Below are 26,602 nucleotides of genomic sequence, written 5' to 3'. Positions count from 1 at the left end.
CTCCACACCTCAAAACCCCTCTCTGCTCACCTCCACACCCCAAACACCCCTCTCTGCTCACCTCCACACCCCAAACACCCCTCTCTGCTCACCTCCACACCCCTCTCTGCTCACTTTCACACCCCAAACACCTCTCTCTGCTCACCTCCACACCCCAAACACCCCTCTCTGCTCACCTTCACACCCCAAACACCCCTCTCTGCTCACCTCCACACCCCAAACACCCCTCTCTGCTCACCTCCACACCTCAAACACCCCTCTGCTCACCTCCACACCCCAAACACCCCTCTCTGCTCACCTCCACACCCCAAACACCCCTCTCTGCTCACCTCCACACCTCAAACACCCCTCTCTGCTCACCTCCACACTCCAAACACCCCTCTCTGCTCACCTCCACACCCCAAACACCCCTCTCTGCTCACCTCCATTCCTCTCTTCTCACTTTCACACCCCAAACACCTCTCTCTGCTCAGCTCCACACCCCAAACACCCCTCTCTGCTCTCCTCCACACCCCAAACACCCCTCTCTGCTCACCTCCACACCCCTCTCGCTCACCTCCACACCCCAAACACAACTCTCTGCTCACCTCCACACCTCAAACACCCCTCTCTGCTCACTTCCACACCTCAAACACCCCTCTCTGCTCACCTCCACACCCCAAACACCCCTCTATGCTCACCTCCACACCCCAAACACCCCTCTCTGCTCACCTCCACACCCCAAACACCCCTCTCTGCTCAACTCCACACCCCAAACACCCCTCTCTGCTCACCTCCACACCCCTCTCTGCTCACTTCCACACCCCAAACACCTCTGTCTGCTCACCTCCACACCCCAAACACCCCTCTCTGCTCACCTCCACACCCCAAACACCCCTCTCTGCTCACCTCCACACCCCTCTCGCTCACCTCCACACCCCAAACACAACTCTCTGCTCACCTCCACACCTCATACACCCCTCTCCGCTCACCTCCACACCTCAAACACCCCTCTGCTCACCTCCACACCCCAAACACCCCTCTCTGCTCACCTCCACACCCCAAACACCCCTCTCTGCTCACCTCCACACCCCAAACACTCCTCTCTGCTCACCTCCACGCCTTAAACACCCCTCTCTGCTCACCTCCACACCCCAAACACCCCTCTGCTCACCTCCACACCTCAAACACCCCTCTCTGCTCACCTCCACACCCCAAACACCCTTCTCTGCTCACCTCCACACCTCAAACACCCCTCTCTGCTCACCTCCACACCCCAAACACCCCTCTCTGCTCACCTCCACACCCCAAACACCCCTCTCTGCTCACCTCCACACCCCAAACACCCCTCTCTACTCACCTCCACACCCCAAACACCCCTCTCTGCTCACCTCCACACCCCTCTCTGCTCACTTTCACACCCCAAACACCTCTCTCTGCTCACCTCCACACCCCAAACACCCCTCTCTGCTCACCTCCACACCCCAAACACCCCTCTCTGCTCACCTCCACACCCCTCTCGCTCACCTCCACACCCCAAACACAACTCTCTGCTCACCTCCACACCTCAAACACCCCTCTCTGCTCACCTCCACACCTCAAACACCCCTCTGCTCACCTCCACACCCCAAACACCCCTCTCTGCTCACCTCCACACCCCAAACTCCCCTCTCTGCTCACCTCCACACCCCAAACACCCCTCTCTGCTCACCTCCACGCCTCAAACACCCCTCTCTGCTCACCTCCACACCCCAAACACCCCTCTCTGCTCACCTCCACGCCTCAAACACCCCTCTCTGCTCACCTCCACACCTCAAACACCCCTCTCTGCTCACCTCCACACCCCAAACACCCCTCTCTGCTCACCTCCACACCCCAAACTCCCCTCTCTGCTCACCTCCACACCCCTCTCTGCTCACTTTCACACCCCAAACACCTCTCTTTGCTCACCTCCACACCCCAAACACCCCTCTCTGCTCACCTCCACACCCCAAACACCCTCTCTGCTCACCTCCACACCCCTCTTGCTCACCTCCACACCCCAAACACAACTCTCTGCTCACCTCCACACCTCAAACACCCCTCTCTGCTCACTTCCACACCTCAAACACTCCTCTCTGCTCACCTCCACACCCCAAACACCCCTCTCTGCTCACCTCCACACCCCAAACACCCCTCTCTGCTCACCTCCACACCTCAAACACCCCTCTCTGCTCACCTCCACACCCCAAACACCCCTCTCTGCTCAACTCCACACCCCAAACACCCCTCTCTGCTCACCTCCACACCCCTCTCTGCTCACTTCCACACCCCAAACACCTCTCTCTGCTCACCACCACACCCCAAACACCCCTCTCTGCTCACCTCCACACCCCAAACACCCCTCTCTGCTCACCTCCACACCCCTCTCGCTCACCTCCACACCCCAAACACAGCTCTCTGCTCACCTCCACACCTCAAACACCCCTCTCTGCTCACCTCCACACCTCAAACACCCCTCTGCTCACCTCCACACCCCAAACACCCCTCTCTGCTCACCTCCACACCCCAAACACCCCTCTCTGCTCACCTCCACACCTCAAACACCCCTCTCTGCTCACCTCCACACCTCTCTCTGCTCATTTCCACACCCCAAACACCTCTCTCTGCTCACCTCCACACCCCAAACACCCCTCTTTGCTCACCTCCACACCCCAAACACCCCTCTCTGCTCACCTCCACACCCCTCTCGCTCACCTCCACACCCCAAACACCACTCTCTGCTCACCTCCACACCTCAAACACCCCTCTCTGCTCACTTCCACACCTCAAACACCCCTCTCTGCTCACCTCCACACCCCAAACACCTTTCTCTGCTCACCTCCACACCTCAAACACCCCTCTCTGCTCACCTCCACACCTCAAACACCCCTCTCTGCTCACCTCCACACCCCAAACACCCCTCTCTGCTCATCTCCACACCCCAAACACCCCTCTCTTCTCACCTCCACACCCCAAACACCCCTCTCTGCTCACCTCCACACCTCAAACACCGCTCTGCTCACCTCCACACCCCAAACACCCCTCTCTGCTCACCTCCACACCCCAAACACACCTCTCTGCTCACCTCCACACCCCAAACACCCCTCTCTGCTCACCTCCACACCCCTCTCTGCTCACCTCCACACCCCAAACACCCCTCTCTGCTCACCTCCACACCCCTCTCTGCTCACTTTCACACCCCAAACACCTCTCTCTGCTCACCTCCACACCCCAAACACCCCTCTCTGCTCACCTCCACACCCCAAACACCCCTCTCTGCTCACCTCTACACCCCTCTCGCTCACCTCCACACCCCAAACACAACTCTCTGCTCACCTCCACACCTCAAACACCCCTCTCTGCTCACTTCCACACCTCAAACACCCCTCTGCTCACCTCCACACCCCAAACACCCCTCTCTGCTCACCTCCACACCCCAAACACCCCTCTCTGCTCACCTCCACACCTCAAACACCCATCTCTGCTCACCTCCACACCCCAAACACCCCTCTCTGCTCAACTCCACACCCCAAATACCCCTCTCTGCTCACCTCCACACCCCTCTCTGCTCACTTCCACACCCCAAACACCTCTCTCTGCTCACCTCCACACCCCAAACACCCCTCTCTGCTCACCTCCACACCCCAAACACCCCTCTCTGCTCACCTCCACACCCCTCTCGCTCACCTCCACACCCCAAACACAACTCTCTGCTCACCTCCACACCTCAAACACCCCTCTCTGCTCACCTCCACACCTCAAACACCCCTCTGCTCACCTCCACACCCCAAACACCCCTCTCTGCTCACCTCCACACCCCAAACACCCCTCTCTGCTCACCTCCACACCTCAAACACCCCTCTCTGCTCACCTCCACACCCCAAACACCCCTCTCTGCTCACCTCCACACCCCAAACACCCCTCTCTGCTCACCTCCACACCCCAAACACCCCTCTCTGCTCACCTCCACACCCCAAACACCGCTCTCTGCTCACCTCCACACCCCAAACACCCCTCTCTGCTCACCTCCACACCTCAAAACCCCTCTCTGCTCACCTCCACACCCCAAACACCCCTCTCTGCTCACCTCCACACCCCAAACACCCCTCTCTGCTCACCTCCACACCCCTCTCTGCTCACTTTCACACCCCAAACACCTCTCTCTGCTCACCTCCACACCCCAAACACCCCTCTCTGCTCACCTCCACACCCCAAACACCCCTCTCTGCTCACCTCCACACCCCTCTCGCTCACCTCCACACCCCAAACACAACTCTCTGCTCACTTCCACACCTCAAACACCCCTCTCTGCTCACTTCCACACCTCAAACAACCTTCTCTGCTAACCTCCACACCCCAAACACCCCTCTCTGCTCACCTCCACACCCCAAACACCCCTCTCTGCTCACCTCCACACCTCAAACACCCCTCTCTGCTCACCTCCACACCCCAAACACCCCTCTCTGCTCACCTCCACACCCCAAACACCCCTCTCTGCTCAACTCCACACCCCAAACACCCCTCTCTGCTCACCTCCACACCCCTCTCTGCTCACTTCCACACCCCAAACACCTCTCTCTGCTCACCACCACACCCCAAACACCCCTCTCTGCTCACCTCCACACCCCAAACACCCCTCTCTGCTCACCTCCACACCCCTCTCGCTCACCTCCACACCCCAAACACAGCTCTCTGCTCACATCCACACCTCAAACACCCCTCTCTGCTCACCTCCACACCTCAAACACCCCTCTGCTCACCTCCACACCCCAAACACCCCTCTCTGCTCACCTCCACACCCCAAACACCCCTCTCTGCTCACCTCCACACCTCAAACACCCCTCTCTGCTCACCTCCACACCTCTCTCTGCTCATTTCCACACCCCAAACACCTCTCTCTGCTCACCTCCACACCCCAAACACCCCTCTTTGCTCACCTCCACACCCCAAACACCCCTCTCTGCTCACCTCCACACCCCTCTCGCTCACCTCCACACCCCAAACACCACTCTCTGCTCACCTCCACACCTCAAACACCCCTCTCTGCTCACTTCCACACCTCAAACACCCCTCTCTGCTCACCTCCACACCCCAAACACCTTTCTCTGCTCACCTCCACACCTCAAACACCCCTCTCTACTCACCTCCACACCTCAAACACCCCTCTCTGCTCACCTCCACACCCCAAACACCCCTCTCTGCTCACCTCCACACCCCAAACACCCCTCTCTTCTCACCTCCACACCCCAAACACCCCTCTCTGCTCACCTCCACACCTCAAACACCGCTCTGCTCACCTCCACACCCCAAACACCCCTCTCTGCTCACCTCCACACCCCAAACACACCTCTCTGCTCACCTCCACACCCCAAACACCCCTCTCTGCTCACCTCCACACCCCTCTCTGCTCACCTCCACACCCCAAACACCCCTCTCTGCTCACCTCCACACCCCTCTCTGCTCACTTTCACACCCCAAACACCTCTCTCTGCTCACCTCCACACCCCAAACACCCCTCTCTGCTCACCTCCACACCCCAAACACCCCTCTCTGCTCACCTCTACACCCCTCTCGCTCACCTCCACACCCCAAACACAACTCTCTGCTCACCTCCACACCTCAAACACCCCTCTCTGCTCACTTCCACACCTCAAACACCCCTCTGCTCACCTCCACACCCCAAACACCCCTCTCTGCTCACCTCCACACCCCAAACACCCCTCTCTGCTCACCTCCACACCTCAAACACCCATCTCTGCTCACCTCCACACCCCAAACACCCCTCTCTGCTCAACTCCACACCCCAAATACCCCTCTCTGCTCACCTCCACACCCCTCTCTGCTCACTTCCACACCCCAAACACCTCTCTCTGCTCACCTCCACACCCCAAACACCCCTCTCTGCTCACCTCCACACCCCAAACACCCCTCTCTGCTCACCTCCACACCCCTCTCGCTCACCTCCACACCCCAAACACAACTCTCTGCTCACCTCCACACCTCAAACACCCCTCTCTGCTCACCTCCACACCTCAAACACCCCTCTGCTCACCTCCACACCCCAAACACCCCTCTCTGCTCACCTCCACACCCCAAACACCCCTCTCTGCTCACCTCCACACCTCAAACACCCCTCTCTGCTCACCTCCACACCCCAAACACCCCTCTCTGCTCACCTCCACACCCCAAACACCCCTCTCTGCTCACCTCCACACCTCAAACACCCCTCTGCTCACCTCCACACCCCAAACACCGCTCTCTGCTCACCTCCACACCCCAAACACCCCTCTCTGCTCACCTCCACACCTCAAAACCCCTCTCTGCTCACCTCCACACCCCAAACACCCCTCTCTGCTCACCTCCACACCCCAAACACCCCTCTCTGCTCACCTCCACACCCCTCTCTGCTCACTTTCACACCCCAAACACCTCTCTCTGCTCACCTCCACACCCCAAACACCCCTCTCTGCTCACCTCCACACCCCAAACACCCCTCTCTGCTCACCTCCACACCCCTCTCGCTCACCTCCACACCCCAAACACAACTCTCTGCTCACTTCCACACCTCAAACACCCCTCTCTGCTCACTTCCACACCTCAAACAACCTTCTCTGCTAACCTCCACACCCCAAACACCCCTCTCTGCTCACCTCCACACCCCAAACACCCCTCTCTGCTCACCTCCACACCTCAAACACCCCTCTCTGCTCACCTCCACACCCCAAACACCCCTCTCTGCTCACCTCCACACCCCAAACACCCCTCTCTGCTCACCTCCACACCTCAAACACCCCTCTGCTCACCTCCACACCCCAAACACCCCTCTCTGCTCACCTCCACACCCCAAACACCCCTCTCTGCTCACCTCCACACCTCAAACACCCCTCTCTGCTCACCTCCACACTCCAAACACCCCTCTCTGCTCACCTCCACACCCCAAACACCCCTCTCTGCTCACCTCCATTCCTCTCTGCTCACTTTCACACCCCAAACACCTCTCTCTGCTCACCTCCACACCCCAAACACCCCTCTCTGCTCTCCTCCACACCCCAAACACCCCTCTCTGCTCACCTCCACACCCCTCTCGCTCACCTCCACACCCCAAACACAACTCTCTGCTCACCTCCACACCTCAAACACCCCTCTCTGCTCACTTCCATACCTCAAACACCCCTCTCTGCTCACCTCCACACCCCAAACAACCCTCTCTGCTCACCTCCACACCCCAAACACCCCTCTCTGCTCACCTCCACACCTCAAACACCCCTCTCTGCTCACCTCCACACCCCAAACACCCCTCTCTGCTCAACTCCACACCCCAAACACCCCTCTCTGCTCACCTCCACACCCCTCTCTGCTCACTTCCACACCCCAAACACCTCTCTCTGCTCACCTCCACACCCCAAACACCCCTCTCTGCTCACCTCCACACCCCAAACACCCCTCTCTGCTCACCTCCACACCCCTCTCGCTCACCTCCACACCCCAAACACAACTCTCTGCTCACCTCCACACCTCATACACCCCTCTCTGCTCACCTCCACACCTCAAACACCCCTCTGCTCACCTCCACACCCCAAACACCCCTCTCATCTCACCTCCACACCCCAAACACCCCTCTCTGCTCACCTCCACACCCCAAACACTCCTCTCTGCTCACCTCCACGCCTCAAACACCCCTCTCTGCTCACCTCCACACCCCAAACACCCCTCTCTGCTCACCTCCACGCCTCAAACACCCCTCTCTGCTCACCTCCACACCCCAAACACCCCTCTCTGCTCACCTCCACACCCCAAACACCCCTCTCTGCTCACCTCCACACCCCAAACACCCCTCTGCTCACCTCCACACCTCAAACACCCCTCTCTGCTCACCTCCACACCCCAAACACCCTTCTCTGCTCACCTCCACACCTCAAACACCCCTCTCTGCTCACCTCCACACCCCAAACACCCCTCTCTGCTCACCTCCACACCCCTCTCTGCTCACTTTCACACCCCAAACACCTCTCACTGCTCACCTCCACACCCCAAACACCCCTCTCTGCTCACCTCCACACCCCAAACAACCCTCTCTGCTCACCTCCACACCCCTCTCGCTCACCTCCACACCCCAAACACAACTCTCTGCTCACCTCCACACCTCAAACACCCCTCTCTGCTCACCTCCACACCTCAAACACCCCTCTGCTCACCTCCACACCCCAAACACCCCTCTCTGCTCACCTCCACACCCCAAACACCCCTCTCTGCTCACCTCCACACCCCAAACACCCCTCTCTGCTCACCTCCACGCCTCAAACACCCCTCTCTGCTCACCTCCACACCCCAAACACCCCTCTCTGCTCACCTCCACGCCTCAAACACCCCTCTCTGCTCACCTCCACACCCCAAACACCCTCTCTGCTCACCTCCACACCCCTCTTGCTCACCTCCACACCCCAAACACAACTCTCTGCTCACCTCCACACCTCAAACACCCCTCTCTGCTCACTTCCACACCTCAAACACTCCTCTCTGCTCACCTCCACACCCCAAACACCCCTCTCTGCTCACCTCCACACCCCAAACACCCCTCTCTGCTCACCTCCACACCTCAAACACCCCTCTCTGCTCACCTCCACACCCCAAACACCCCTCTCTGCTCAACTCCACACCCCAAACACCCCTCTCTGCTCACCTCCACACCCCTCTCTGCTCACTTCCACACCCCAAACACCTCTCTCTGCTCACCACCACACCCCAAACACCCCTCTCTGCTCACCTCCACACCCCAAACACCCCTCTCTGCTCACCTCCACACCCCTCTCGCTCACCTCCACACCCCAAACACAACTCTCTGCTCACCTCCACACCTCAAACACCCCTCTCTGCTCACCTCCACACCTCAAACACCCCTCTGCTCACCTCCACACCCCAAACACCCCTCTCTGCTCACCTCCACACCCCAAACACCCCTCTCTGCTCACCTCCACACCTCAAACACCCCTCTCTGCTCACCTCCACACCTCTCTCTGCTCATTTCCACACCCCAAACACCTCTCTCTGCTCACCTCCACACCCCAAACACCCCTCTTTGCTCACCTCCACACCCCAAACACCCCTCTCTGCTCACCTCCACACCCCTCTCGCTCACCTCCACACCCCAAACACCACTCTCTGCTCACCTCCACACCTCAAACACCCCTCTCTGCTCACTTCCACACCTCAAACACCCCTCTCTGCTCACCTCCACACCCCAAACACCTTTCTCTGCTCACCTCCACACCTCAAACACCCCTCTCTGCTCACCTCCACACCTCAAACACCCCTCTCTGCTCACCTCCACACCCCAAACACCCCTCTCTGCTCACCTCCACACCCCAAACACCCCTCTCTTCTCACCTCCACACCCCAAACACCCCTCTCTGCTCACCTCCACACCTCAAACACCGCTCTGCTCACCTCCACACCCCAAACACCCCTCTCTGCTCACCTCCACACCCCAAACACACCTCTCTGCTCACCTCCACACCTCAAACACCCCTCTCTGCTCACCTCCACACCCCAAACACCCCTCTCTGCTCACCTCCACACCCCAAACACCCCTCTCTGCTCACCTCCACACCCCTCTCTGCTCACTTCCACACCCCAAACACCTCTCTCTGCTCACCTCCACACCCCAAACACCCCTCTCTGCTCACCTCCACACCCCAAACACCCCTCTCTGCTCACCTCCACACCCCTCTCGCTCACCTCCACACCCCAAACACAACTCTCTGCTCACCTCCACACCTCAAACACCCCTCTCTGCTCACCTCCACACCTCAAACACCCCTCTGCTCACCTCCACACCCCAAACACCCCTCTCTGCTCACCTCCTGTGACGGGAGTGACTTTTGGGGGTGGGGGGACCGCTTGGTCAGCTCATGTCCCCCTCATTATGTTTAAGGCACCCTGTGCCTGTTAAGGGTTACAGGGTGTGTATGTGAATGTCTGAGTCTTGTGTGTTGTCCTTTGTCTAGGGCACATGGCTGTCCATTGTCTGTTTACCATGTGCTACCCCCCATTGTGCTGTGTCTCTCTGTCTAGTGAACTATTATGGGATGTACTGTTTGTGTATTGGTGTGGGGGTTGGGCAATGTCCTTTGCCACATGGTTGCATCCCATTGTTCTGTGTCTGGTTGGATGGGGAGGGGTGATGAGGTATTTCCTGTTCCTGGTTGTGTTTCCCCGCCCTCTGTATATATTCTGTTGTTTGAGAAAAATAAAGAGTAGTTGACTTCCTGTTTTAGTAGGAGCTGGGTGTTGTCTGTCTTTTTCCTGAGGGATTCCGAGGGCGTGGTCCGTGGATGGTGTTCGGACAGGGGAAGTTGTGCTATAACGGAAAAACTCAGTGCGGTCTGGGTTCCGGTTCCGTTACATTGGTGGCAAGCGGTGGGATTGTGCTTCCAGCTGTAAACACATCCAAACCACCACCGGGATTCAAGAGCAGGAAAAGACGTCAGTCACCCCAGTGGAGCTATGGACCTGGCATCAGAGTTCCCAGGGCTGCTGCAGATCATCCTTGCAACATACCCCAGGACTGTGTCTACGGATCAGTACCTGGAGCTCAGGCAGCGGATTTGGGAGGTGCTTTGGAGAGGAGCGGTCCAGGCTGCTGGTATGGACAAAGGCAAGTGCTATCCAACCCCAGGGGAACGGGTCAGGGACCATTGGAAGTTACGGATGCCATTTCTGGGAGAGCAACCTCAGGAGCATTTGTTGGCTGAGTTGGACAGATTGGTTCAGCAGGAGATAGAACTGGACAATCGATATCGGGCTCTGCGGTGGTACGCAGAGCAGGAATATTTAGGGGTGTCAACAGAGTGCTCTCCTGAGGGACTTGACTTTGGTGGGCCTGGATTGTTGTGGGAGAGCCTTACAGACCTTTTTCTGTTTGGCGATAGAGGAGAACCTACTCTGAAGGAGTTACGAGAAGGCAGAGAGGCTATGTTCGGTCTCACAGGGGTCTCAGAACTTAAACCAGATCTGGAATACCTGCTGAAGAAAGAACTGGATCTGGAAAGAGCATACAGGCAGCTGCTAGGACATGTTCGGCAGCATGCCCAAGAATCAGCAGTGGAAATTCCAGAGACTGGGGATCTGATAGACCTCTCAGCCGAGGAGGAACCAGCAGTAGACCGGGCAACAGGGCCAAACAATACTGAACTCTGCCCAGCACTGGTAATGTCTCCTGAGTTCCACGGACAGGAGATGGTGAGCCCCGATTCCCAAACCCCAGTTCCAGAGGCTGGGGATTTGATTGACTTTTTTTCTGAGGAGGAACCAGCCGGGGAGCCGCCAGCTGAAGTGCTGACAACCGGACAGAGGGTCCAGGACCTCTGCCCCATGCCTGTGGTAGTTTCAGAGGCCCAGGGTGAGAAGGGAGAGGAGGTTGTTGTCCTCTCTCCCCCACAGTCAGCCAGAGTGGAGGAAACTGTTTTCCCTCCCAGGCCAGGATCTGTGCACCAGGGGGACAGTGACAGCGGAATTCCATCCCAGCAGCAGATCCACAGTCTGGGAGGGGAGGAAGCCGGCCTCCCTCCCCTACGGTTAGCCGGAGCAGATGTGGGGTCCCCAGCAGAAGTGCTGGCAACAGGGCAGAGCGCCGCTGGCCTCTGCCTAGCAACTACAGCCACCACCTGGACACCCCAGGGATGCTGGGCAGTCGGCCCAGATCCCCCACAGAGGGATGAAGGAGGCCCAGCCACCCTGTCTTCTCTCCAGCGGCTGAGAGGATTTCCGGGAGAAGGACCAGTCCGTACTTCTCCCCAGCGGCGGGTATGTTCTACGGGAGAGGCAGAGGTTGGCTGGGTGAGTAACGCTTGGTGTGGGACAATTTGCATGCGGTACTATGTGGGTGCCGGCACTGAGGGACTGGAGGTGCAGAGTAACTTCAGAGTACATCCGTCTGGGATCTACTCCTGTGTTACTCTCCTACCGAAAGGGGAGATATGTGACGGGAGTGACTTTTGGGGGTGGGGGGACCGCTTGGTCAGCTCATGTCCCCCTCATTATGTTTAAGGCACCCTGTGCCTGTTAAGGGTTACAGGGTGTGTATGTGAATGTCTGAGTCTTGTGTGTTGTCCTTTGTCTAGGGCACATGGCTGTCCATTGTCTGTTTACCATGTGCTACCCCCCATTGTGCTGTGTCTCTCTGTCTAGTGAACTATTATGGGATGTACTGTTTGTGTATTGGTGTGGGGGTTGGGCAATGTCCTTTGCCACATGGTTGCATCCCATTGTTCTGTGTCTGGTTGGATGGGGAGGGGTGATGAGGTATTTCCTGTTCCTGGTTGTGTTTCCCCGCCCTCTGTATATATTCTGTTGTTTGAGAAAAATAAAGAGTAGTTGACTTCCTGTTTTAGTAGGAGCTGGGTGTTGTCTGTCTTTTTCCTGAGGGATTCCGAGGGCGTGGACCGTGGATGGTGTTCGGACAGGGGAAGTTGTGCTATAACGGAAAAACTCAGTGCGGTCTGGGTTCCGGTTCCGTTACACCTCCACACCCCAAACACCCCTCTCTGCTCACCTCCACACCTCAAACACCCCTCTCTGCTCACCTCCACACCCCAAACACCCCTCTCTGCTCACCTCCACACCCCAAACACCCCTCTCTGCTCACCTCCACACCTCAAACACCCCTCTGCTCACCTCCACACCCCAAACACCGCTCTCTGCTCACCTCCACACCCCAAACACCCCTCTCTGCTCACCTCCACACCTCAAAACCCCTCTCTGCTCACCTCCACACCCCAAACACCCCTCTCTGCTCACCTCCACACCCCAAACACCCCTCTCTGCTCACCTCCACACCCCTCTCTGCTCACTTTCACACCCCAAACACCTCTCTCTGCTCACCTCCACACCCCAAACACCCCTCTCTGCTCACCTCCACACCCCAAACACCCCTCTCTGCTCACCTCCACACCCCTCTCGCTCACCTCCACACCCCAAACACAACTCTCTGCTCACCTCCACACCTCAAACACCCCTCTCTGCTCACCTCCACACCCCTCTCGCTCACCTCCACACCCCAAACACAACTCTCTGCTCACTTCCACACCTCAAACACCCTTCTCTGCTCACCTCCACACCCCAAACACCCCTCTCTGCTCACCTCCACACCCCAAACACCCCTCTCTGCTCACCTCCACACCCCAAACACCCCTCTCTGCTCACCTCCACACCCCAAACACCCCTCTCTGCTCACCTCCACACCCCTCTCTGCTCACTTCCACACCCCAAACACCTCTCTCTGCTCACCTACACACCCCAAACACCCCTCTCTGCTCACCTCCACACCCCAAACACCCCTCTCTGCTCACCTCCACACCCCAAACACCCCTCTCGCTCACCTCCACACCCCAAACACAACTCTCTGCTCACCTCCACACCTCAAACACCCCTCTCTGCTCACCTCCACACCTCAAACACCCCTCTGCTCACCTCCACACCCCAAACACCCCTCTCTGCTCACCTCCACACCCCAAACACCCCTCTCTGCTCACCTCCACACCTCAAACACCCCTCTCTGCTCACCTCCACACCTCTCTCTGCTCATTTCCACACCCCAAACACCTCTCTCTGCTCACCTCCACACCCCAAACACCCCTCTTTGCTCACCTCCACACCCCAAACACCCCTCTCTGCTCACCTCCACACCCCTCTCGCTCACCTCCACACCCCAAACTCCACTCTCTGCTCACCTCCACACCTCAAACACCCCTCTCTGCTCACTTCCACACCTCAAACACCCCTCTCTGCTCACCTCCACACCCAAAACACCTTTCTCTGCTCAACTCCACACCTCAAACACCCCTCTCTGCTCACCTCCACACCTCAAACATCCCTCTCTGCTCACCTTCACACCCCAAACACCTTTCTCTGCTCACCTCCACACCTCAAGCACCCCTCTCTGCTCACCTCCACACCTCAAACGCCCCTCTCTGCCTACCTCCACACCCCAAACGCCCCTCTCTGCTCACCTCCACACCTCAAACACCCCTCTCTGCTCACCTCCACACCTCAAACATCCCTCTCATCTCACCTCCACACCTCAAATACCCCTCTCTGCTCACCTCCACATCCCAAACACCCCTCTCTGCTCACCTCGACACCCCAATCCCCCCTCTCTGCTCACCTCCACACCTCAAACACCCCTCTCTGCTCACCTCCACATCCCAAACACCCCTCTCTGCTCAGCTCAACACCCCAAACGCCCCTCTCTGCTCACCTCCACACCCCAAACACCTCTCTCTGCTCACCTCCACACCCCAAACACCCCTCTCTGCTCACCTCCACACCCCAAACACCCCTCTCTGCTCACCTCCACACCCCTCTCGCTCACCTCCACACCCCAAACACAACTCTCTGCTCACCTCCACACCTCAAACACCCCTCTCTGCTCACCTCCACACCTCAAACACCCCTCTGCTCACCTCCACACCCCAAACACCCCTCTCTGCTCACCTCCACACCCCAAACACCCCTCTCTGCTCACCTCCACACCCCAAACACCCCTCTCTGCTCACCTCCACACCCCTCTCTGCTCACTTCCACACCCCAAACACCTCTCTCTGCTCACCTCCACACCCCAAACACCCCTCTCTGCTCACCTCCACACCCCAAACACCCCTCTCTACTCACCTCCACACCCCTCTCGCTCACCTCCACACCCCAAACACAACTCTCTGCTCACCTCCACACCTCAAACACCCCTCTCTGCTCACCTCCACACCTCAAACACCCCTCTGCTCACCTCCACACCCCAAACACCCCTCTCTGCTCACCTCCACACCCCAAACACCCCTCTCTGCTCACCTCCACACCTCAAACACCCCTCTCTGCTCACCTCCACACCTCTCTCTGCTCATTTCCACACCCCAAACACCTCTCTCTGCTCACCTCCACACCCCAAACACCCCTCTTTGCTCACCTCCACACCCCAAACACCCCTCTCTGCTCACCTCCACACCCCTCTCGCACACCTCCACACCCCAAACACCACTCTCTGCTCACCTCCACACCTCAAACACCCCTCTCTGCTCACTTCCACACCTCAAACACCCCTCTCTGCTCACCTCCACACCTCAAACACCCCTCTCTGCTCACCTCCACACCCCAAACACCTTTCTCTGCTCACCTCCACACCTCAAGCACCCCTCTCTGCTCACCTCCACACCTCAAACGCCCCTCTCTGCCTACCTCCACACCCCAAACGCCCCTCTCTGCTCACCTCCACACCTCAAACACCCCTCTCTGCTCACCTCCACACCCCTCTCATCTCACCTCCACACCTCAAACACCCCTCTCTGCTCAGCTCCACATCCCAAACACCCCTCTCTGCTCACCTCGACACCCCAAACCCCCCTCTCTGCTCACCTCCACACCTCAAACACCCCTCTCTGCTCACCTCCACATCCCAAACACCCCTCTCTGCTCAGCTCAACACCCCAAACGCCCCTCTCTGCTCACCTCCACACCTCAAACACCCCTCTCTGCTCACCTTCACACCTCAAACACCCCTCTCTGCTCACCTCCACACCTCAAACATCCCTCTCTGCTCACCTCCACACCCCTCTCATCTCACCTCCACACCTCAAACACCCCTCTCTGCTCACCTCCACATCCCAAACACCCCTCTCTGCTCACCTCCACATCCCAAACACCCCTCTCTGCTCACCTCGACACCCCAATCCCCCCTCTCTGCTCACCTCCACACCTCAAACACCCCTCTCTGCTCACCTCCACATCCCAAACACCCCTCTCTGCTCAGCTCAACACCCCAAACGCCCCTCTCTGCTCACCTCCACACCTCAAACACCCCTCTCTGCTCACCTCCACACCCCAAACACCCCTCTCTGCTCACCTCCACACCCCAAACACCCCTCTCTGCTCACCTCCACACCCCTCTCGCTCACCTCCACACCCCAAACACAACTCTCTGCTCACCTCCACACCTCAAACACCCCTCTCTGCTCACCTCCACACCTCAAACACCCCTCTGCTCACCTCCACACCCCAAACACCCCTCTCTGCTCACCTCCACACCCCAAACACCCCTCTCTGCTCACCTCCACACCCCAAACACCCCTCTCTGCTCACCTCCACACCCCTCTCTGCTCACTTCCACACCCCAAACACCTCTCTCTGCTCACCTCCACACCCCAAACACCCCTCTCTGCTCACCTCCACACCCCAAACACCCCTCTCTGCTCACCTCCACACCCCTCTCGCTCACCTCCACACCCCAAACACAACTCTCTGCTCACCTCCACACCTCAAACACCCCTCTCTGCTCATCTCCACACCTCAAACACCCCTCTGCTCACCTCCACACCCCAAACACCCCTCTCTGCTCACCTCCACACCCCAAACACCCCTCTCTGCTCACCTCCACACCTCAAACACCCCTCTCTGCTCACCTCCACACCTCTCTCTGCTCATTTCCACACCCCAAACACCTCTCTCTGCTCACCTCCACACCCCAAACACCCCTCTTTGCTCACCTCCACACCCCAAACACCCCTCTCTGCTCACCTCCACACCCCTCTTTGCTCACCTCCACACCTCAAACACCCCTCTCTGCTCACTTCCACACCTCAAACACCCCTCTCTGCTCACCTCCACACCTCAAACACCCCTCTCTGCTCACCTCCACACCCCAAACACCTTTCTCTGCTCACCTCCACACCTCAAGCACCCCTCTCTGCTCACCTCCACACCACAAACGCCCCTCTCTGCCTACCTCCACACCTCAAACACCCCTCTCTGCTCACCTCCACACCCCTCTCATCTCACCTCCACACCTCAAACACCCCTCTCTGCTCACCTCCACATCCCAAACACCCCTCTCTGCTCACCTCGACACCCCAAACACCCCTCTCTGCTCACCTCCACATCCCAAACACCCCTCTCTGCTCACCTCCACATCCCAAACACCCCTCTCTGCTCAGCTCAACACCCCAAACGCCCCTCTCTGCTCACCTCCACACCCCAAACCCCCCTCTCTGCTCACCTCCACACCTCAAACGCCCCTCTCTGCTCACCTCCACACGTCAAACGCCCCTCTCTGCTCACCTCTACACCCCAAACGCCCCTCTCTGCTCACCTCCACACGTCAAACGCCCCTCTCTGCTCACCTCTACACCCCAAACGCCCCTCTCTGCTCACCTCCACACCCCAAACGCCCCTCTCTGCTCACCTCCACACCCCAAACGCCCCTCTCTGCTCACCTCCACACCCCAAACACCCCTCTCTGCTCACCTCCACACCCCAAACACCCCTCTCTGCTCACCACCACACCTCAAACACCCCTCTCTGCTCACCTCCACACCCCAAACACCCCTCTCTGCTCAACTCCACACCCCAAACACCCCTCTCTGCTCACCTCCACACCCCTCTCTGCTCACTTCCACACCCCAAACACCTCTCTCTGCTCACCTCCACACCCCAAACACCCCTCTCTGCTGACCTCCACACCCCAAACACCCCTCTCTGCTCACCTCCACACCCCTCACGCTCACCTCCACACCCCAAACACCCCTCTCTGCTCACCTCCACACCCCAAACACCCTCTCTGCTCACCTCCACACCCCAAACACCCCTCTCTGCTCACCTCCACACCCCAAACACCCCTCTCTGCTCACCTCCACACCTCAAACACCCCTCTCTGCTCACCTCCACACCTCTATCTGCTCATTTCCACACCCCAAACACCTCTCTCTGCTCACCTCCACACCCCAAACACCCCTCTTTGCTCACCTCCACACCCCAAACACCCCTCTCGGCTCACCTCCACACCCCTCTCGCTCACCTCCACACCCCAAACACCACTCTGCTCACCTCCACACCTCAAACACCCCTCTCTGCTCACTTCCACACCTCAAACACCCCTCTCTGCTCACCTCCACACCCCAAACACCTTTCTCTGCTCACCTCCACACCTCAAACACCCCTCTCTGCTCACCTCCACACCTCAAACACCCCTCTCTGCTCACCTCCACACCCCAAACACCCCTCTCTGCTCACCTCCACACCCCAAACACCCCTCTCTGCTCACCTCCACACCCCAAACACCCCTCTCTGCTCACCTCCACACCTCAAACACCGCTCTGCTCACCTCCACACCCCAAACACCCCTCTCTGCTCACCTCCACACCCCAAACACCCCTCTCTGCTCACCTCCACACCTCAAACACCCCTCTCTGCTCACCTTCACACCCCAAACACCCCTCTCTGCTCACCTCCACACCCCAAACACCCCTCTCTGCTCACCTCCACACCCCTCTCTGCTCACTTTCACACCCCAAACACCTCTCTCTGCTCACCTCCACACCCCAAACACCCTCTCTGCTCACCTCCACACCCCAAACACCCCTCTCTGCTCACCTCCACACCCCTCACGCTCACCTCCACACCCCAAACACAACTCTCTGCTCACCTCCACACCTCAAACACCCCTCTCTGCTCACCTCCACACCTCAAACACCCCTCTGCTCACCTCCACACCCCAAACACCCCTCTCTGCTCACCTCCACACCCCAAACACCCCTCTCTGCTCACCTCAACACCTCAAACACCCCTCTCTGCTCACCTCCACACCTCTATCTGCTCATTTCCACACCCCAAACACCTCTCTCTGCTCACCTCCACACCCCAAACACCCCTCTTTGCTCACCTCCACACCCCAAACACCCCTCTCTGCTCACCTCCACACCCCTCTCGCTCACCTCCACACCCCAAACACCACTCTCTGCTCACCTCCACACCTCAAACACCCCTCTCTGCTCACTTCCACACCTCAAACACCCCTCTCTGCTCACCTCCACACCCCAAACACCTTTCTCTGCTCACCTCCACACCTCAAACACCCCTCTCTGCTCACCTCCACACCTCAAACACCCCTCTCTGCTCACCTCCACACCCCAAACACCCCTCTCTGCTCACCTCCACACCCCAAACACCCCTCTCTGCTCACCTCCACACCCCAAACACCCCTCTCTGCTCACCTCCACACCTCAAACACCGCTCTGCTCACCTCCACACCCCAAACACCCCTCTCTGCTCACCTCCACACCCCAAACACCCCTCTCTGCTCACCTCCACACCTCAAACACCCCTCTCTGCTCACCTTCACACCCCAAACACCCCTCTCTGCTCACCTCCACACCCCAAACACCCCTCTCTGCTCACCTCCACACCCCTCTCTGCTCACTTTCACACCCCAAACACCTCTCTCTGCTCACCTCCACACCCCAAACACCCCTCTCTGCTCACCTCCACACCCCAAACACCCCTCTCTGCTCACCTCCACACCCCTCTCGCTCACCTCCACACCCCAAACACAACTCTCTGCTCATCTCCACACCTCAAACACCCCTCTCTGCTCACTTCCACACCTCAAACACCCCACTCTGCTCACCTCCACACCCCAAACACCCCTCTCTGCTCACCTCCACACCCCAAACACCCCTCTCTGCTCACCTCCACACCTCAAACACCCCTCTCTGCTCACCTCCACACCCCAAACACCCCTCTCTGCTCAACTCCACACCCCAAACACCCCTCTCTGCTCACCTCCACACCCCTCTCTGCTCACTTCCACACCCCAAACACCCCTCTCTGCTCAGCTCAACACCCCAAACGCCCCTCTCTGCTCACCTCCACACCCCAAACCCCCCTCTCTGCTCACCTCCACACCTCAAACGCCCCTCTCTGCTCACCTCCACACGTCAAACGCCCCTCTCTGCTCACCTCTACACCCCAAACGCCCCTCTCTGCTCACCTCCACACGTCAAACGCCCCTCTCTGCTCACCTCTACACCCCAAACGCCCCTCTCTGCTCACCTCCACACCCCAAACGCCCCTCTCTGCTCACCTCCACACCCCAAACGCCCCTCTCTGCTCACCTCCACACCCCAAACACCCCTCTCTGCTCACCTCCACACCCCAAACACCCCTCTCTGCTCACCACCACACCTCAAACACCCCTCTCTGCTCACCTCCACACCCCAAACACCCCTCTCTGCTCAACTCCACACCCCAAACACCCCTCTCTGCTCACCTCCACACCCCTCTCTGCTCACTTCCACACCCCAAACACCTCTCTCTGCTCACCTCCACACCCCAAACACCCCTCTCTGCTGACCTCCACACCCCAAACACCCCTCTCTGCTCACCTCCACACCCCTCACGCTCACCTCCACACCCCAAACACAACTCTCTGCTCACCTCCACACCTCAAACACCCCTCTCTGCTCACCTCCACACCTCAAACACCCCTCTGCTCACCTCCACACCCCAAACACCCCTCTCTGCTCACCTCCACACCCCAAACACCCCTCTCTGCTCACCTCCACACCTCAAACACCCCTCTCTGCTCACCTCCACACCTCTATCTGCTCATTTCCACACCCCAAACACCTCTCTCTGCTCACCTCCACACCCCAAACACCCCTCTTTGCTCACCTCCACACCCCAAACACCCCTCTCGGCTCACCTCCACACCCCTCTCGCTCACCTCCACACCCCAAACACCACTCTCTGCTCACCTCCACACCTCAAACACCCCTCTCTGCTCACTTCCACACCTCAAACACCCCTCTCTGCTCACCTCCACACCCCAAACACCTTTCTCTGCTCACCTCCACACCTCAAACACCCCTCTCTGCTCACCTCCACACCTCAAACACCCCTCTCTGCTCACCTCCACACCCCAAACACCCCTCTCTGCTCACCTCCACACCCCAAACACCCCTCTCTGCTCACCTCCACACCCCAAACACCCCTCTCTGCTCACCTCCACACCTCAAACACCGCTCTGCTCACCTCCACACCCCAAACACCCCTCTCTGCTCACCTCCACACCCCAAACACCCCTCTCTGCTCACCTCCACACCTCAAACACCCCTCTCTGCTCACCTTCACACCCCAAACACCCCTCTCTGCTCACCTCCACACCCCAAACACCCCTCTCTGCTCACCTCCACACCCCTCTCTGCTCACCTCCACACCCCAAACACCCCTCTCTGCTCACCTCCACACCCCAAACACCCCTCTCTGCTCACCTCCACACCCCTCACGCTCACCTCCACACCCCAAACACAACTCTCTGCTCACCTCCACACCTCAAACACCCCTCTCTGCTCACCTCCACACCTCAAACACCCCTCTGCTCACCTCCACACCCCAAACACCCCTCTCTGCTCACCTCCACACCCCAAACACCCCTCTCTGCTCACCTCAACACCTCAAACACCCCTCTCTGCTCACCTCCACACCTCTATCTGCTCATTTCCACACCCCAAACACCTCTCTCTGCTCACCTCCACACCCCAAACACCCCTCTTTGCTCACCTCCACACCCCAAACACCCCTCTCTGCTCACCTCCACACCCCTCTCGCTCACCTCCACACCCCAAACACCACTCTCTGCTCACCTCCACACCTCAAACACCCCTCTCTGCTCACTTCCACACCTCAAACACCCCTCTCTGCTCACCTCCACACCCCAAACACCTTTCTCTGCTCACCTCCACACCTCAAACACCCCTCTCTGCTCACCTCCACACCTCAAACACCCCTCTCTGCTCACCTCCACACCCCAAACACCCCTCTCTGCTCACCTCCACACCCCAAACACCCCTCTCTGCTCACCTCCACACCCCAAACACCCCTCTCTGCTCACCTCCACACCTCAAACACCGCTCTGCTCACCTCCACACCCCAAACACCCCTCTCTGCTCACCTCCACACCCCAAACACCCCTCTCTGCTCACCTCCACACCTCAAACACCCCTCTCTGCTCACCTTCACACCCCAAACACCCCTCTCTGCTCACCTCCACACCCCAAACACCCCTCTCTGCTCACCTCCACACCCCTCTCTGCTCACTTTCACACCCCAAACACCTCTCTCTGCTCACCTCCACACCCCAAACACCCCTCTCTGCTCACCTCCACACCCCAAACACCCCTCTCTGCTCACCTCCACACCCCTCTCGCTCACCTCCACACCCCAAACACAACTCTCTGCTCATCTCCACACCTCAAACACCCCTCTCTGCTCACTTCCACACCTCAAACACCCCACTCTGCTCACCTCCACACCCCAAACACCCCTCTCTGCTCACCTCCACACCCCAAACACCCCTCTCTGCTCACCTCCACACCCCAAACACCCCTCTCTGCTCACCTCCACACCCCAAACACCCCTCTCTGCTCAACTCCACACCCCAAACACCCCTCTCTGCTCACCTCCACACCCCTCTCTGCTCACTTCCACACCCCAAACACCTCTCTCTGCTCACCTCCACACCCCAAACACCCCTCTCTGCTCACCTCCACACCCCAAACACCCCTCTCTGCTCACCTCCACACCTCAAACCCCTCTCTGCTCACCTCCACACCCCAAACACCCCTCTCTGCTCACCTCCACACCCCAAACACCCCTCTCTGCTCACCTCCACACCCCTCTCTGCTCACTTTCACACCCCAAACACCTCTCTCTGCTCACCTCCACACCCCAAACACCCCTCTCTGCTCACCTCCACACCCCAAACACCCCTCTCTGCTCACCTCCACACCCCTCTCGCTCACCTCCACACCCCAAACACAACTCTCTGCTCACCTCCACACCTCAAACACCCCTCTCTGCTCACTTCCACACCTCAAACACCCTTCTCTGCTCACCTCCACACCTCTCTCTGCTCATTTCCACACCCCAAACACCTCTCTCTGCTCACCTCCACACCCCAAACACCCCTCTTTGCTCACCTCCACACGCCAAACACCCCTCTCTGCTCACCTCCACACCCCTCTCGCTCACCTCCACACCCCAAACACCACTCTCTGCTCACCTCCACACCTCAAACACCCCTCTCTGCTCACTTCCACACCTCAAACACCCCTCTCTGCTCACCTCCACACCCCAAACACCTTTCTCTGCTCACCTCCACACCTCAAACACCCCTCTCTGCTCACCTCCACACCTCAAACACCCCTCTCTGCTCACCCCCACACCCCAAACACCTTTCTCTGCTCACCTCCACACCTCAAGCACCCCTCTCTGCTCACCTCCACACCTCAAACGCCCCTCTCTGCCTACCTCCACACCCAAACGCCCCTCTCTGCTCACCTCCACACCTCAAACACCCCTCTCTGCTCACCTCCACACCTCAAACATCCCTCTCTGCTCACCTCCACACCCCTCTCATCTCACCTCCACACCTCAAACACCCCTCTCTGCTCACCTCCACATCCCAAACACCCCTCTCTGCTCACCTCGACACCCCAAACCCCCCTCTCTGCTCACCTCCACACCTCAAACCCCCCTCTCTGCTCACCTCCACACCTCAAACACCCCTCTCTGCTCACCTCCACATCCCAAACGCCCCTCTCTGCTCACCTCCACACCTCAAACACCCCTCTCTGCTCACCTCCACACCTCAAACACCCCTCTCTGCTCACCTCCACACCTCAAACATCCCTCTCTGCTCACCTCCACACCCCTCTCATCTCACCTCCACACCTCAAACACCCCTCTCTGCTCACCTCCACATCCCAAACACCCCTCTCTGCTCACCTCCACACCTCAAACGCCCCTCTCTGCTCACCTCCACACGTCAAACGCCCCTCTCTGCTCACCTCTACACCCCAAACGCCCCTCTCTGCTCACCTCCACACCCCAAACGCCCCTCTCTGCTCACCTCTACACTCCAAACTCCCCTCTCTGCTCACCTCCACACCCCAAACACCCCTCTCTGCTCACCTCCACACCCCATACGCCCCTCTCTGCTCACCTCCACACCCAAACGCCCCTCTCTGCTCACCTCCACACCCCAAACGCCCCTCTCTGCTCACCTCCACACCCCAAACTCCCCTCTCTGCTCACCTCCACACCCCAAGCACCCCTCTCTGCTCACCTCCACACCTCAAACCCCTCTCTGCTCACCTCCACACCCCAAACACCCCTCTCTGCTCACCTCCACACCCCAAACACCCCTCTCTGCTCATCTCCACACCCCAAACACCCCTCTCTGCTCACCTCCACACCCCAAACACCCCTCTCTGCTCACCCACCCACACACCCACACACACACACACACAAAACCTTCCACCCCCCAAATCCTTCTTCCTAACAGTAATTTACTCTCCTAGTACAAATCCCTCCAAATCGCCTCTGCTAGCACTAATTCCCCCCTCCCCAAAATAAAAAAATGTTCCCCTTCTGGCACAAATTTCTTCAATCACCCCTAGTAGCACAAATCCCCTCCCAGATCCCACTTCATAACAGAAATCCACTCTCCTAGTAAAAATCCCCCCTACAAATTTCCGTTTCTAGTACAAATCCCCTCCAAATCCCCCTCCCTCAGCACAAATCACCCCCCCCCCATTCCCCCTGGTAGCACTGATCCTCCCCAAATTTCCTCTCCTCGCACGAATCCCTTCAATCACCCCTACTAGCACAAATTTCCTCCCCTCCCAAATCCCTCTTCCTAACAGAAATCCACTCTCCTAGTATAAATCCCTCTTCATAATCACCCCATCTAGTGCAAATCCTCCCAAATCCCCTTCTCTCAGCACAAATTCCCCTCCCCCAATCCCCTCTGCTAGCAGTAATACTCCCCCCCTCCCCAAATTTCCACTCCTAGCACAAATCCCTTCAATCACCCCTTCTAGTACAAATCCTCCCAAACCCCCTCCCTCAGCACCAATTCCAAATTCCCCTGTGCTAGCACTAAACCCCCCCCCCCCCAAAACAAAATCCCCTCCTAGCACAAATCCCTTCAATCATCCCTATTAGCACAAATCCTCCCCCCAATCACTCTTCGTAACAGAAATCTATTGTCCTAGTACAAATCCCCCCCCCCCCCCAATCCCTTTTTCTCAGCAGAAATCCTTCCCAAATACCATCTGCAGCCCACTACACAAACACACCCCAAACAAAATCCCCCCTCTAGCACAAATCCCTTCAACCATCCCTGCTGGCACACATCCCCCCCCCCAAATCCCTCTTCCTAACAGACATCCATTCTCCTAGTACAAATTCCTCCTCCAATTCCCCCTTCTACTACAAATCCCCCCCAAATCCCCTCTGCTAGCACTAAACCCACCCCAAAAATGTTTCCCCCCTAGCACAAATCCCCCAATCCCTCTACCTAACAGAAATTCACTCTCTCAGCAGAAATCTCCTCCCCCCAAATCCCCTCTACTAGCAATAACCCCCCCAAAAAAATAAATTCTCCTCGCGCAAATTCCTTCAATCACCCCTACTAGCACCCCCCCCCCTCCCAATCTCTCTTCCTAACAGAAGTCCACTCTCCTAGTATGTTTCATTTATCTTAGTCCCCAAATCTTTTTTTCTAGGTTTGTTTTTTTAATTTTTCATTCTTTTAACTTTTATAAGTTCATTCCTTGATTTTTCTGTGTTGACAGGTTCTCCACCAATCTTATATCACCTTCAAGGAGAGAGGAACAGCGGACGACGCTTCGACTTTTTCCACATTAAACTTAGCCGCCCTTCAGGTCCCCCAGTTCAATGTTAATCGCCCGTTCATCATGATGTTGTACCACAAAGACACCAAAACCATCCTCGGGATTGGCCGATTCATGGACCCCGAGTGGTCAGGGATATAATCGGATGAAGCAGATATAAAGTGCTGAACAAAATGAAACCATCCTGCTGAGAATAAAGGGGATGTGCTGAACAATTTCTGTGTTGTTGTTTTCCCCCGGATTGCCTTTGTGTTAATGAGTGAGAGATACCAGCCGGTAATGGGGGACCAATAGGGTGGTGTGGGGGAGTCACAAACTGAGCTCTGATAGACATGTGCATTGGGAACCTCGTCATTGGTGTCAGTGGGAGGAATAGTGCCCCATCATTGGTGTCAGTGGGAGGAATAGCGCCCCATCATTGGTATCAGTGGGAGGAATAGTGTCCCATCATTGGTGTCAGTGGGAGGAATAGTGCCCCATCATTGGTGTCAGTGGGAGGAATAGTGCCCCATCATTGGTGTCAGTGGGAGGAATAGTGCCCCATTGTTTATATCAGTGGGAGGAATAGAGCCCCATCATTGGTGTCAGTGGGAGGAATAGAGCCCCATCATTGGTGTCAGTGGGAGGAATAGTGCCCCATCATTGGTATCAGTGGGAGGATTAGTGCCCCATTGTTGATGTCAGTGGGAGGAATAGTGCCCCATCATTGGTGTCAGTGGGAGGAATAGTGCCCCATCATTGGTGTCAGTGGGAGGAATAGTGCCCCATCATTGGTGCCAATGGGAGGAATAGTGCCCCATTGTTGGTGTCAGTGGGAGGAATAGTGCCCCATCGTTGGTATCAGTGGGAGGAATAGTGCCCCATCATTGGTGTCAGTGGGAGGAATAGTGCCCCGTCATTGGTGTCAGTGGGAGGAATAGTGCCCCATCATTGGTGCCAATGGGAGGAATAGTGCCCCATCGTTGGTATCAGTGGGAGGAATAGTGCCCCATCATTGGTGTCAGTGGGAGGAATAGTGCCCCATCGTTGATGTCAGTGGGAGGAATAGTGCCCCATCATTGGTGTCACTGGGAGGAATAGTGCCC

At 57.7% G+C, this 26,602-nt stretch overlaps 1 protein-coding gene across 1 annotated transcript in view; it reads left to right on the top strand.

Annotated features, from left to right (window-relative positions):
- The window catches only part of LOC149433273 (serine protease inhibitor A6-like), a 110,734-nt gene extending 85,002 nt beyond the window's left edge, over window positions 1–25,732 (top strand). The window contains exon 5 of the mRNA XM_089664477.1: window positions 25,458–25,732. Coding sequence (XP_089520603.1) covers window positions 25,458–25,658 — 201 coding nt within the window. The 3' untranslated portion in view covers window positions 25,659–25,732. The remainder of the gene's footprint in view (window positions 1–25,457) is intronic.
- The last annotated feature ends 870 nt before the right edge of the window (window positions 25,733–26,602 follow it).

The sequence above is a fragment of the Staurois parvus genome, unplaced genomic scaffold (assembly GCF_062004578.1).
Source record: "Staurois parvus isolate SC_StPar_1 unplaced genomic scaffold, SC_StPar_1.0 ptg001919l, whole genome shotgun sequence".
Taxonomy (NCBI): Eukaryota; Metazoa; Chordata; class Amphibia; order Anura; family Ranidae; genus Staurois; species Staurois parvus.
This window is presented reverse-complemented; position numbering and strand designations above follow the sequence as displayed.